The sequence below is a fragment of the Bombus pyrosoma genome, linkage group LG4 (genome assembly GCF_014825855.1).
Source record: "Bombus pyrosoma isolate SC7728 linkage group LG4, ASM1482585v1, whole genome shotgun sequence".
Classification (NCBI taxonomy): Eukaryota; Metazoa; Arthropoda; class Insecta; order Hymenoptera; family Apidae; genus Bombus; species Bombus pyrosoma.
Genome location: NC_057773.1, coordinates 3982607 through 3997803, shown reverse-complemented (window position 1 = coordinate 3997803; position 15197 = coordinate 3982607). Strand labels below are relative to the sequence as shown.

General features: G+C 36.6%; 2 protein-coding genes across 5 annotated transcripts in view; both read right to left on the bottom strand.

Moving 5' to 3' along the window:
• Positions 1-283: 283 nt before the first annotated feature.
• On the bottom strand, positions 284-2710 carry LOC122566640 (dentin sialophosphoprotein-like). The gene is made up of 2 exons (XM_043724193.1): positions 856-2710; positions 284-741 (listed from the first exon to the last, which is right to left on the bottom strand). The coding sequence occupies exons 1-2, from the start codon at positions 2708-2710 to the stop codon at positions 284-286; spliced, it is 2313 nt and encodes a 770-aa protein (XP_043580128.1).
• Positions 2711-4089: 1379 nt separating this feature from the next.
• Positions 4090-15197, bottom strand: part of LOC122566481 (chorion peroxidase) — a 33892-nt gene continuing 22784 nt past the window's right edge. Inside the window, exons 8-18 of one of the 4 annotated variants that reach the window (XR_006316535.1) lie at positions 14794-14939; positions 11506-11747; positions 10930-11062; positions 10715-10842; positions 10533-10642; positions 10191-10283; positions 9732-9901; positions 8925-9033; positions 7964-8054; positions 7787-7905; positions 5164-5280 (exon numbers count right to left, since the gene is read on the bottom strand). Coding sequence is in view for 2 of the 4 variants with exons in the window: in XM_043723788.1 (XP_043579723.1) it covers positions 5134-5280; positions 7964-8054; positions 8925-9033; positions 9732-9901; positions 10191-10283; positions 10533-10642; positions 10715-10842; positions 10930-11062; positions 11506-11747; positions 14794-14939 (1369 nt within the window). In the remaining 2 variants the exon portion in view is untranslated. Of the gene's footprint in view, positions 8055-8924; positions 9034-9731; positions 9902-10190; positions 10284-10532; positions 10643-10714; positions 10843-10929; positions 11063-11505; positions 11748-14793; positions 14940-15197 lie in introns of all 4 variants that reach the window. The other 3 variants (XM_043723788.1, XM_043723789.1, XR_006316534.1) reach the window with 3 other exon arrangements.

The window sequence follows — 15197 nt, the reverse complement described above, 5'->3', positions numbered from 1 at the left end:
TTCCGAATCCTACATCTGAATTTCGAAAAATACTTCAATCATCGTAGACGATTTTCAAACTTACAACACACGATTCAACAATTACTTTATTCACGTTTTTACTTTAGTTTATTTTGAAACGTTGGAAACATTTAACAGATATAAGAACAATGTTTTAAAATGTTTGATATAAGATTCATAGACTAGCTTTCAAGATCGGTCTACCGTAACATCTTCATCCGTGTTGCACGTCAAAATGTCAGAAGACGCGAGACGTCTCGCCAAGATTTCAATCGCTATCCCGCTATTTCCTCCTTTCTTGCGCCTCCATGTCGACTCTCGACCGCGGAGATTTATATTCTAAGGACCAGAAGTTTTTGTAAGCGTCCCCGTCTTCGATCCTTCCATCGATGTCCTCGTCCAGTCGCGAAACCTGACTTTTCTTGCTCAAGATCGTCGACAATGCGTCGTGCGTGTCTTCTTGATACTTGTTATTCTTCCTTCTACGATCTACGACGTTTCTATTGTTCTTCTTGTTCTTTAAATATCCAGACGAAAATACTTTTTCGTTTTCAAATTTGGTTAAAGGATATATCCTGTTCTGTTTGAAAATTATTAGGGAATCTTCGTTACTGTTCTCTTCTACGGAATCTTCACCTTTCACATTATCATTCTTCGCCTCTTCCTTCGCTTCGCTTTCATTATCCTGCTGTCCTTTCTCAAATTTAGACGAGAAATCCTCCTTGCTCTTCTTGAAAATAGTCAAAAAATCATCGTCACTTTCCCGATTATCATTTTCCGTTCCTTTCTTCGCTTTATTCCCTTCGTTTTGGTTATCGTGGTTTCCTTCGTCGACTTTTGCGAACATATCAGCGAAGTCACTGGATTTATACGATCTTGGTAAATCATCGAAAGTGTCTCGAACCTCCTTTGAATTCCCTCGGCCATTCGCTCGTTCCCTGAACGTATTATCACTTTCGGATTCGTTAAAGTCGGTTGAAACTCGTTTCCCGTTCTGTCCGTACTTGGTCCGCGTCTCCTTTTCGAGCAGATTCAACTTTTTCATTATCGGATCGTCCTTAAGAAATTCGTCTAGATCGAATGGCTTCCTGTATTCGTTTATGTCGAAAATTATGGGCCCCGATTTACTTTCAGAATCCCCTTGCCCTGTTTCCTCAGAATCTTCCTGTGGCTCGCCATTCCCTTCCCTCGCATTTTCTTTCCATTCCAGTTTCTTAAGGTTGGCGTTGTTTAAATCATCCTTTAAATCTTTAAATAGATTCTTTTTATCGTTCTGCTCAAGTTCGTCGTTCTTTGAAAGTTCAGAGGACTCTTTGGAGCCTATCGATATTTTCGGTTTCGTATTATCCTTGATATCCGAATTCTGTCTAAACCCTAAATCCTCCAACGATTTATTTCCGTTATTTGTATCTTGTTTGTCGGTATTTGAAGGCTTATCCGAGTTCGTAAAATTTGAATTGCTTTCCTTAGTTTTATCTTTATCAGGTTTGTCAGTGTCGGAAAATTTGTCCAAATTCGTCAAATCTGACTCGCTTTCTTTACTTAAATTTTGCCTTGAATTTTTTCTAGATTTGTCTTTTACGCTTCCCTCGGACGAATCGTTGGGTGATTTAGCGGATTCTTTAAGATCAGTGGATACCTCTGGATCGACAAAGTCAGTTCTCATTTCATTCTCTTTACGATCTCCCTCGTCTAAACTTTCCTCTCTGATATCAGAATAATCCGGCACCTCGACGTATGGAATTTTGTTTGGATTATACTCAACAATAGCGGAAGATGTTACATTTCCGACACTTTTCTGGTGATCCCGTATATCGATGTAACTATTGTCCTTTTTCTGCTGTCTAACCGAGCTCTGTAATTTATTCATATCCTGAAACGTTTCGTTTAACACATTTCTATCAGTTTTTGAACCTTTGGCTTCTTGTGTCTCTGCAGAATCTACTTTATCGTTACTACGATTTCTTAAATTTTTTCTTGTACTACTGTCTGAATCGTTTGATTCGAAATTTTCAGTATCGTCGCAACTAGGAAAAATTGGGACGTAACTATGTTTACTTGGTTCTTTCGATGGATATTCGGTAGTAGTCTCTGGTTGCGATGACTCGAACGTGTCAAGTTTATTCATCGCACTTCCGAGATTTTGATTTATATTTCTCGTTTGGACCGTGTGGTCAAGTTGATTTTGTTGCTCCTCGTAACTTAGGCCTGGATGACGATAGAATCTCTTCGAAGAGGGAACTTGTTCTCTGAAGCCTACGTAATTGGATTTTTTGTCCAAGGAACGCTTAACACGTTCGATCGTGTCCCATTCTCGATGATTATTTAACGTCTCAAATATTTCAACTTTATTTTTACTCGTGGTTTCATTAGATTTTATACTTTGAGCAACTTTGTCTTCGACAAGAAGATTTGCATTTGAATCAGATTTGAGTTCCGTGGTGTCTAAAATGTTAATAGAAGCGTTATTCGCGCGTTTAGTAAATGTATTGGTAATATTATGTTTATTTATTTTGTGATCACGTAATGGTGATGTTATAGAACTGATTCTCTTTGAAGAATTTTTATTCATCTTCTTCGATAACCCCGTTGTGTTTCCTATTTTCGTTATTGGTTTCCATGCGGTGAAAAGCGACTCGATTCTTCCTGAAGTCGAACCAGTTTCTGCTGTCTGAAAATTTCGAATCTCTGTTATCCTATCTCTACTCATTGTCTTTACAAATGACATGATCGAATGACGAGATCGATGCGGATACTAATGTACATGTGCAAGAAGGATGTAACATTTGATTGTCCGGAAAGTTCATGGTGAAATCTTGAACAAATTTAGAGACAATGTATTCTTGAAAAATTTCTTCACAATGGTATTGAGCATTCTACTTTCGTCATTTTTCTCCTCTTGTCCCCTTGTCTAATGTTGTCTCGTTGAAAAACACTTTCTCACGAGCGATCTCGAATTTTTCTCATTAATTTTTATTTCTATCTTGTCCCTACACCCATCTACATTTTTATGTTAATCGTCTAATATCCAATTTCGATTAGTATTTGTTCCAATTTATTGTTTCATCCTAGAAGTTTGTGACGAACAATTGTCTTCTCCATCTCATCAGATGAGCTATTCGATAAATTAAAAAGTAGATAAATATGGTGATATGTATATTTTTAAAGAATGTTTTTTGTAGTTAGGCAATTGTTCCATTTTCTTTCTTTTTCTTAAGTTGTAGACTGATCATGTATTCAAGTTTGTGACGAACAATTGTCTTCTCCATCTCATTAGATAAGTTATTCGATAAATTAAAAAGTAGATAAATATGGTGATATGTATATTTTTAAAGAATGTTTTTTGTAGTTAGGCAATTGTTCCATTTTCTTTCTTTTTCTTAAGTTGTAGACTGATCATGTATTCAAGTTTGTGACGAACAATTGTCTTCTCCATCTCATTAGATAAGCTATTCGATAAATTAAAAAGTAGATAAAAATGGTGATATGTATGTTTTTAAAGAATGTTTTTTGCAATTAGGCAATTGTTCCATTTTCTTTTTCTTTTTTTCTTAAGTTGTAGACTGATCATATATTCAAGTAACAATGTTAATAAATTTACGAAAAGTACAGTCGATTTAGTTTAGTTCAGATGCTGAAATATACAAAGATATATAACGACCATGAAAAACGCCACGAACTTTCCAAATAATCTAATGCTAGACAGATGTTTCAAGTACGAATGCTCGTAGGTCATTTCACATTGTGCTTTCGATCGAACGAGTCGGTGCACAAGAAACGTAGGTGCTGCTTTTAACTACCTTGTAAATCATTCTCCCTCGACATCGGTAGTAAATTTTACGTGCTCGCCGTGTAACAACTCGCTGTGGTGATATATTTACCGTGCTACTGTATAGAACAACGCGAAAACTCCGAATGCCACTAACGATTTTCCAAGTTACCCAACATTCGATTCGTCCAACGACAAATCAAATATCGTAATGATAATATAAATAAGAGATAGAAAAAGAAAGAGAAAGGAAAATTCACAAAATCGATGAAGGTTCCATAAATGGCACTCTCGTTAATGTGACTTTATTCGTTCACGATACTTAAACTGTACAAAATTCAATTACAAACTAAAGTAGTACGAGTGTACAGTGGCTCAGAAATCGCCGTTCCCTTTTTTCTCTATCTTCGCTTTCAACAATTCCGTGATTTGAAATTTATTCCATGAGCCATCGTGCACGCGTGTATATACATTGTATATAATAATACGATAACATTTGAAGCAAACACTGAGATAAATGCTAGATTCACGCTCCACATTCCGCCTTTTCTCTTATTCGTATACTAAAATTAAACGAAGACAGGGTAGAAGAGGATGGGGAAAAGAGTGGTACGCCTATAACGACGATAGAAGAAAAGAACGTACTGGTTCGATAAATTGTATACGCGATCGTATAAGAAGGAAGCCATACGGATATAAAATATGTATAGTATCGTATAAATTACTACGTGTTTCAGCGCTAGTGTATTAGTTGTTAACCCCCTCTCCAAGGTGATCGTTGTATCCTATAAAAGGGTAGTTATTTATGGCTGGAAGTTTCATCGGCTTAAGTAGGTTGTTTGGCTGATATTAACTCTGAAGGATCCAAACACAGTATTCTTAATGCGAAGATGTTCATGGAGTTAAAATTATGTTCGCAGACTTTGATAATGTGTGTTGAATCGTGTTGCTTATGCTAGCTACGTGCTTGGTACGATACTTGCTGCGTTAGAATTATCGTCAACTGTGTCAATATTTTCATAGAACATAAATATAAATGGGCAGTGTCTTAAAGTGCTCGAATGTGCGTGACAGTACGAGGGTGAACGAAACAATTTATTTCTCTTCTCTTCGTACAACGTTGATAACACGACAGTGCGTATTATTTACTCTATATAATCTAAACAAAAGTACTTATAATAAAAGAAACTTCTTCTGCTATTATAAAATCATGTAAATTGATCACAAGCATTTTTCTCGACATCGAACATATATAAGTGGAAAATGAGTAACATAAATATATTCTCTGTTCGAGAAAATTAAATATAATCTCTGTGCGATTGTGATTCACCCTCGGTGCTCCATACATAGTCGTTGGTGCGCGATTATTTTCTGAATCCCAGATACGAAGCAATGCCATTAATGCTCTCAAAGAAGAGTCGCAAAACCTGCTGTCTGTCGTATTGGTTCCGCACCTTTTCCGGTCTCGTTGGCTCTCTTGGTACATCAAGCAAGTGCTCCTCCACCAATCGCTATAGTACAATAGGTTTACATTTGTAGGTGCTCGTGCATCGTATAATCCTTCGTAGAATATTGTGGGAAACCTGTCAAGATCCTCTCCGCGTTTACAAACTCAAAACTCGTGTTTTCATGTCGCGATTCCATTAAAAATGTTATTTATAAAAATTACAAATAGGGACGAAGTCTTTATGATTTTTCTCACTCCTTTACTATTTTTGTTTCTTTTATACAAGGAAATAAAAATCTCCAATTTTATCAAAATATCGAATACAGATGGATGGTTATGATATTTCGCGTTTTTTTTTCTTTCTTCCTATTTTGTATAAAGGAACAAAACCAAATTCGCCAATTTTGTTAGAAATTCTATTGAAAATTGGAGACAAAAATGGATTGCTTTATGATCTTTTTCTTCTTCCTTTTCTTTTCCTTTTTTTCTTTATTTCAGGGGAAAAATTGTATTTATCATGATAGAGAGAAAGACTAGAGAATGGACACTAGTAAAAATGTGCTACCCGTGTTGGTGCGATTTCATGGAGGGAATGCGCTTTTGCTACGTGCTATTATGTACATTGTGTAGGAGTTATTACTGGACTGCGGATTTTTATGCATTTGTGAGAAATTGAAGGGTGGAGAAATCCGCACTTATTACGTACGAAGAATAAATTAAGGATTCGATGTAAAGATAGCTAAGTAAGAAAGGGAAATGGAAACTTTGATGGTACTAAAAGTCGTTCTAGAGAGATCTGGGAGATGTGTGACGATAGTAGAGCTACAATTTTCCACTCATGATACAGAGACGATTCATCGTAGATACTTGATCCGAATAATTTCATCGAAAGACTTAAAACCTCTCAATTCTCATAGCTTGAATTTTTGTTCATTTTCATCCTTAATAGTGCAAAACGATAAGATTGAAAATTTCGTGGATTCTATTAAACGATTACTCTTCGGTTACGAAAAAAATTTAGAATATCCGAAACGTAAGATACGTACGTAACGAGAATTGAAGAGTTAAAAAACTGTAATCACGATTCTGACAACCGTATATCAAGTAACGTGTTCTGATATTCTGACATTTGAAATTGTTCCAAATCAATGGGAAAATAAAATTCGTAGAAAATGGTTACCCATCGCGAAAATAAAATTGGAGTATTCGACAGGTATTGAGAAATAAAACGCGCGATGGCCTACCATCGTAATAATTCTCTTAATATGAAGACGAGTTCGCGTATATTTACTTCTCTATTAGGCAACTAACGACAAACGAAGTGAAGTTGAATGAAAGGGAGTCGTCCGTTTCGCAACCTTTGTTAATCCATATGAATCGTGCAATCATTTGCAACTGGTTTCGACTGTGACACAACGCGACACAGGCACAGCTAAATTCTCTCTATTGTATCAGTTTCTAACGTACTTCGAGAGTGATTATTAAAAGCAGTCGGCGTGGAAGTTGTTCCTACGTGAACGCGCCCCTGTCGCTTACCGCCATTACGCAACGAATTCGTATTATTTGCAACTTCGATCACTTGAATCTCCTTCCCTCGTTCGACTCGATTATAATACGCAAGCAATATGCGAAAATTCGATGATCCTGTCGCACTACGCTTTTTCGTAAATCTGTTATTATAAAGGTACGTTACAAAATTGCAATTGGATCGTAACGTATGTATAGATATAGCGATGAACAAAAGTATTAGCACAGACAAGCGTATCTCATAAAATTCTAGGTGAATTTCTAAAATACACAATTCTTTATTCAAATGTTTTTGTAAGGCATAACAGGCGAGAATTGGGAGCGTTTGCTACATCGATTTCGTTTCTTGAAACAGTTACGTGGAATCTTTACTTCGAATAACCGCTACAAGCAACCAAAATTTCTGTTTCAACGTTGCAAAATTCCTCTTCTGCCCGTGTATATTTTCCAGAACATTTACAGAATCGACTTAATTTTAATCGATCAAAATTTTACATTCCGGTAAAATTAGTTCGTTTCTCCTTACATACTTCTACAGTTGCTTAACGATAACCAATTACGATAGATTTGAATTTCAGCTCCGATGGTCGCGTCTCACAAAAAGATTGAACAAGGAATCAGCGATAGATTTTACAGACTCGCACAAGATTTTACAAGAAACTCCGGTCTATAGCGATATTTTCCTCCATCACTGTATATAGATAGAAAGTCATCGACTTCTAAATCGTTAAACGTCATGGAATTCCTTAAAATTAATTATATTATCTTTACACATCCGTTTACGTATAAAACATGTATAAAAAGAAAACAAAGAAACTACAACGGAAAAAATCATAATTTATATTGAATATAAATTATAATTCTAGCCTGGCAATAAATTAAGTGTCTTTATCGAGTATACTAATTAATTAAGGTCGCTAGAGAAGGGAGGGGGCGGGTTCTATTCGGATGCTAGAACTGTTCGTCTACCTCTGTGATCCCTAAGCTGATTCGAAATGCAACATGCAGACTAGCATGTCGATAGTTTCGCTATGCTACAGTACCGTAATCGTGTGTCTCAGGGTGAAAGGGGTTGGCTAAGTGTCGTGCTTCTTGGCTCGTGACTTGTTCACTACATGGTGGTGGTCTTTCGTCTAGGCGGTAGGTTCTCTAAATTTTACTTCTAAAAAACAGCCTTTTTACTTTCCGTATGCTTGATAGTTGTCCGCTAGATTACTCACGTATTGCGCTTGATTCGCGGTCGGGAATTCCGCCCATTTGCTCAGGTCCATGCTTGGTAGCACGCCGCTTCGACATGGTACTCGTGGGTTTCTGCAAGGTGACATATGAGTTGCGTTACTTCAGATGATAGGTTCGATGATTTCGTTGCGAACGAAACGGATGAACGGCTATGTTAATAGGAAACGATAATGTGCGATAATCTTGTAGTAGTCTTTATAAATTTTTGTGAAGAACGCTTAAAATTTTCTGCCAAGGTTGTGTTCTAAGAATGTAAAGTTCGGCTTATCATAAATTCATTGGCTTAATTATTTGGAAATTATGTTCGGTTCGATGCAACTTATTTGTGACCTGCAACGTATTGGTCTATTTTGAGATAAATTAATTTTAGTAGCAAACTGTTATACGAACTGAAGAGACAAATCGACCGACTGGATTTCATAAAAATTTGACTGAAATTTTACTGAATTCGGAAATTATTTTGGCTTCGGAGTGGTTCATATAAAATATTAAAATGTCTAATAGTAATCGTGGAAATCTATTCGAAACGCTATTATTTCAAACGTCATTAGAAACAGAATAATCGCGTCAACGATAAATATAATATATAATAGATAGAACACAGCGTATAATAAATAATAGTAACAAATAATATTGTGAAAAGTTGGCTTTCCCAGTGAAAGAACGTGTCCCTAAGACCATCGTTGGAGGATGCATTACGAGACAAATAGGTGTTGATTTGATCACGCAACGAAATTAAACGTTACTTTCATTCTCTACCTTGCTCGTGCAATTCGATCAATTCTAACGATGTAATTCACTGATCGTACAATTCGAATCGACCTACGATCTTCAAAACGACGTTCAATCTCCTCCGAGCCAGTAATCGATTCTTCGCTACACATTTTACTTGCCACAAATGTCTGTAACCTCTTCGAATTCAACCCACGGTGTCTTACTTACATTTCATGATCGGGCAACACCATGGGATATATCTGTATGGTGTCGATCAGGTCCGTATTGTCGCAGATCACTCTAGCGAGCTGCACTTTGCGAATTTCGTTTAGTTGATCTAGAAAAGAAAATATAATTCATAATTGATAACAGAAAACGTTCAAATAATAATTATTTCGTTTAATCATTAATAGTACATATTTATTATATAACATTATATTATTAGGGTACAATTAATAGGAAGCGTTACTGTATACACAGAATAAGTCACAGTTTTTTATTTTCTTTCTTTCTTGCAGATGAGTAATTTTAACATTCGGTTCTTTATGAAATTCTAAAATAGCGATATTCTATTAGATCGAGCAAAATAAGTTCGTTTCTTGCGTTTTCTTAAAATAGCACGTGACAACGTCAAGTGTTCTTATTTTTATGCTTGTAATGCGATCAGCAGAGTTGCTTATGTTGTTGTTTATTCCGTTTCTTCGCGAATACGTATTTCTCTCCCAAAAAATCCAAACACCTGTATCTTTACCTTCGTTAAATAATTGTTACGCGATTCTTCGAAACGTACACGCCGATGAAAGGCAAACGAACTTGTTACTTAACCCGTTAAAATTGCAAAATTCTGAAATTCTAAGATTGCAAACTTGCAAGGAAGCAGTCCGTAGTCTATAAATCGTAACTTGTCAGTTTTCTAATATCGTTAATTGACGAATTTCACTGTGCAAGAATACCCTGGTTACCGATCTTCCTCGTTCCTTGCCGTACCCATAAATTCCAATTTATTCGAGATTCTCGATTGAAAAGGTTTCTTACCGAGAGTGAAGGACGATGGCTGATTCGGCAACTCGTACCAAAATCGGTCACCACGACGGGAATAGCTGAATTGCGTGGCGATTATACAGGCGAAGGTTGGACCGAGCATGCTACCCGGAAGTGGCCTCTCGGACACACCACCGGACCACAGATCCACGTCAGCTGGGCGACTAAACATCGAATTAAAATACGCACCGTTATTTCCGGGGATTTTATATTCATTCCCTAGAAGCGACGATTATAACGTGTTTTAGAATGTTTAACGCGAGGCAAATTAGCATCGATTTGAATTATTACGTAATGAATTGTCGATGATTCAATGAATAATCTGTTTTGACATCGTAAGCCGTCCGTTTTCCTTGCCATTGATTTAGGATTCGAATGTTCGGAATATGTTTCGAATTTTGGCTGAATCGTGTATAAATAGAGATTGAGGACGGATATATGGATAATACTCACTCGAAGATCGAGCTGTAGCGTTTGATGGTCTCGTTTGGCATGGAACCGTGTAGTTCGTCGAAGGTGTCCGCCCATGGAAGTCCGCAGAATTTTCTGACAAGTAGAATGAGAATAGGTAGTTTTTAGTTTGAGATTTATTAAAATTTATAGAAATATATTTATCAAATTTCCACGAATGGCATTGCCACCTAATGACAAAATCCGCAATCACTTAGTTATCAACCCAATATTTCATAAGTTTGTGTAAACTAAGTATCTAAAGTGAATTTATGAGAATCGTATGTTTTTATAAAGTCCCTGTAAATTTGTATAAACTGAGTATCTCCAGCGAAATGTGCCAACCTGAATTCCATGTAACTTGGAATACCAAATTCACGACCTCGTTGCATGTTAAACGAGACCAAATCCAGTCCAAATTTAGCTCCAACTTTTTTGAATAAGTGATTCGTCACCTAAAATTCATATGAATAAGTATTTCTCTGACTTCTTTTCGCTTTGTATGTATATCAAAGAATATTTCATACTTCTTGCGTGATAGAGTCGTCCATAGCTTGAGCAACTTGGTTCATCAATCCCATGACGTACTCGTCGAAAACTCCAGCGCGGTACAGGTCAAACGGTCTTCTAATTAAGTCTGACAGTCTCTTCGAGGCTTTAAAAAGACAATTATCGTCAGGACTTAATTATCTAAGGATTCGAGGTTTACTCCTTGGTCTTGAAATTTTGCACTCTAACTCACCGATGAATTTGTGAGCTTTGCTCCATCTTTCCACTGCCGTTGGTAATAACGAGTGGCCGAATCTGAAGGCTGCAGCAGCGAAAGCATCGATCACTGCTGGGTTCACGCTTTCGTCGTAACCATCCCAGTATGCCTGTAAGAAATGAAATGTACATACGATTATGAAATACGATATTTCATTTCTCGTGGATGGGAAAAGCCGAAATCGCTGATTTCAATGTGATTATTTTAAAAGAATCATCGCAGGGATCAACTTTGAACGAAAGGAAAATCTAACAGTATTGTTTCAATATTCTAAGTTAAAAAAGATTTGCAAACTATGTCTGTGAATGTTTATGCATTTATGGAAAATTTAAACGTACAAAAATGTACAGAATGCGTTTGATATGCAAAAATATAGAAAATATCGAAAATAAATTTCAAAGTATAAAATATTCAAAATAAAGTTCAAAGTTCAAAACATTCATAGCGAAGTTCAAACGCTTTTTGGAACATGTAGATTTTATTTCTTTAATGGTATTCGGAAAAATATCAGTTTGTGTAAATCGCAATTCAGGCAACCCTATCATCTCTTACATTTTTCTCAAGAAGAAGGCCAAATTTCTCCATGACATCTTTACCAAGTAGAATTGGCAGAAATTCGTTGTAGGTGATGTGTTGAATCAGAGCAATGACGATTCGTCTTGCCTCTTGGTACAGTGTCTCATCGTCCCAATGAGGGTTAATTTGAATCAAGGTCTTCGCTATTCGATTGTGTTCTCGTGCCATCAAGGTGTGCATGCAGGTTAACACAAGTTGTTCGTTCACTCTTATCTCACCTGAAGGCAAAAGTTACGGTATGTTCAGTAAGAATGTTGCTCGTGACCGAAGAAAAATAGATGATTTTTCCTGTAGCAAAGTGGAACAGCCGCATTCTGCCGTTTATACATCGACTAGAAGAATTTCCTTTTCTCCCCTGGTTTCTTCACTTCCCTGTTTAGATTAATTATCGTGTTATTTGTTATTAGCTAATTTTATTATTATTAGCTTAGAAATACGAATTTTCTATATTTTCATATTATTAACATATATTAGTTAATTCAAACATTCCTTTCAAGAAAGTAGATGTTTCACGAGAACCGTACAAAATTCGTGAAAATGTAACAAAAGATTTCCAAGCAACGCGTTAGTATGTAACGTATGATAATTTGCACTATCGTGATTTTCTAGAATCGAATCAATTTCCGTGCGATAAACAACAGAAATAAAAGAGGGAAATTTTCACCTATTAATTTGTCAAGCATGCAGAACAAGAATTAAAAGTTAACAAATGAAAATTAATTGCAGCCATTAGAATTTTATTCTAGTCTTTGCAAATGTAAATATTATTTTTAACGGAAACGATACGACGTTCTAAAAAATGGAAATCCACAAATGAAACAAGTTTCATATTCAAGAGATCGAAAATTCAAGTGGCGAAATAACTCGTCTTTCCCAGTTATTAGCAGCAGATTCACAATCTGAATTCAAGGAATCTGGAATTCAACATTCATCGTGACTCTTGTCGAATAGTTAGAGTCGCTAGAACTTAACGAAATGCACATGGTAGATTTGAGGCGATTATCGAATACGCCAGGCTTTCATTTCGTTACGACAACTTTGCGAATGAAGTCGTCGACCTTGATTATGGACCACTCCCTTTCTCGGTTACACATCGCGTTACACGCCGATAATTGTTCGGTCGAGCAACCATCGCCGTTCTTTGACTCGACGAGGCAGAATGCGAGGCAGAATTTCCACGCGAATTTCGACACTGTTCCGTATTATACATAATGCGATCCCTATTATCATTTTATCCGGCAGCGACACGTGACCTACTTCTTTTCGTAAATAACCATGGTCTCGAACAAATTCGACCACGCGAGACAATCAATTTTTCTCGCTGTTGCCTCGTCACGTGGTTACGCCGCTTTCGATCGAAAGCGAATATTACGCAAAACATCGTGGTTAATGTTGAGATTAAAATCCAGAGCTATCGGAACGTGAAACTGGTATTAAAGAAAGTAGAATGTAAGATAAACTACTGGCCAAAAATTTCAAATTATCACGCGTTTCGTAGAATGTAATAATTTAACGCGTTAGTTTAAACTCAGCTTAGAACAAAACTTGCATTGGAAGGAAATTGCAGCGACCAGCGTACCATTCATCCAAAGCTTGCGATTGTTGTGTGTTTTGGAGAACATAGGAATTTAAGTAGATATTAGCTTAGAATTCTTTCGTCTTCGAATAATTTCTACTGAAAAGTCTGCAAGAAATTGTTGCTGATATCTGTTAGGTACACTATTCACTAACTGATTTAATGTTTCGTTTGGAATATACGCCTACACGGATTTTATTCTTTCAGATCAGAACTCAATCCTGACCATGACAATAATTCTATTCCGAAATCTTGAAACTTGAAACCACTTTTTCGTAGTGACGGTTGTATGAATAGGAGCATCGTCTTGCTGAAAAATGGTCTTTTCGCCTTCTATTTCTGTTACGAAAGCCGATGATTCGCTATGTAACATCGTTTGATCTGATATGTTTGAGTCTAAAATCATTCACAGTGTCGTATATAAAGTTTCTATGAAAAATGATGAATCGTTCATCTTGAACATTCTATCGGAAGAAATATCAGTTCTAACGTGAACCAGAAACATAGATCGATGGAACTAATACAGGTTAATGCATCGAACAGTTGCAACAGATGTTACATATTTCGTCTTGTACACGAGCACGATAATCGCGTAGGATAACCACGATTTTCTGATTGGTTGAGCACAACGTGGGAAAACTATTTCCCAGGCCGGTGAACACGCCAGGGGTGAGATAAAATCGTGCGGCGCCGGCTTATTCGACGTTTTTCACTTCTCATTGCTTACAATGCCGGCGAGTCTCGATTCTCAGATGATTAAAAATTAGATCCGGCGTTTGTACGTTTGATTCGATTGTCGTGTGATTAATCGTTCGTCCAGTCGTTGGACGAAAGCAGAAGAAGGAAAGAATGGCTTCTTGATATGATTACTTCCTTAATTTTGAAAAATATCAAGCGTTGTAAATCAATCGAAGAAAAGAAAGACGCATTGCTTTCCTCATTGCTTTTCGTTGAATATCAAATGGAGAAAAAAAACTTCTTCCGGTTATTAATTTTGAAGAATATTAGTATCGAAAGTCAAAGGAACTGGAAGCTTTCTGAGTCTGAGACAATTATTTTTATCTGTCTCTCTCTATAGCGTTAGAATTTAAGGAGCACTATATTACGTTTCTATACGGTATTGTCGTGTGCAAGTAAATATACTTGTAGAATGCGATACATAGTACTTTATGGACTGTTCAGTATGATATGAATGACTTCAAAAGTGGATGGACGTTGAATAATCTAGATTTAACACACTGATCCTGAGACATTTTTCAAAGTTGACCTGAGGACTTGAACGAGCACTGGTCGAGCGTTATTAATGAGGTCTTGAGTCTTAAGACATCAGCATCAACCGTCCGGCAGGTTCACCTGGTTTGACGTCTTATGACATCATCCGGGCGAAATGTATTAAGATACGAATGTTACAATTCAAACAGTCACTCAATTTTTCATTACTCTCAAGAATACTACGACAAACTTGTAACTTTCTGAAAGAATCTCAAAGTTATTGAAGAGAGAAGAATTCTTTTTTCAAAAGGAACGTTGTGAAAGAAAAAGAAAAAACGAATCCTCGATTAGTTTTTATAATAGAAACTAGGTAAAGTTAAAACCGATATTATCCAGAAACCAATCAACTATCTTAGATTCGATAGGAAAATTCGCGACTCATTTGGATGCCAAATATTTACATTGAAAAGACTTACCCGCTTCGAAACAGTACATCGATCGATTCGGTCGAGTGCAGCCCTCGTCGGGGATGTCCAGCTTGAGTGGCAGTAAATCCTTCAAACCATACTCTGAGAACACTGGGTTCATGCGTAACAATCCTCCATAACCAGCGCGAAGCTTCCTGCAAATGGAAACAAAAGGGACGTGTCTCGAACGTTTCTCTATTCACATATGATACATATTAATAAATTATTAGTAATAACACGCGCATATTAGTGAGATTATCTCGCCTAAAGCTGTGGTTACAGTTCATTTTTGTTCCGACCAACTGTCGTTCTGACAAATGTATCAGGACAATCAAATATTATATAATGGCTACAAAAGGTGTTTACACACAATTGTGATTATTATAGTATTTACGTATTAATTAGGTTCAGGT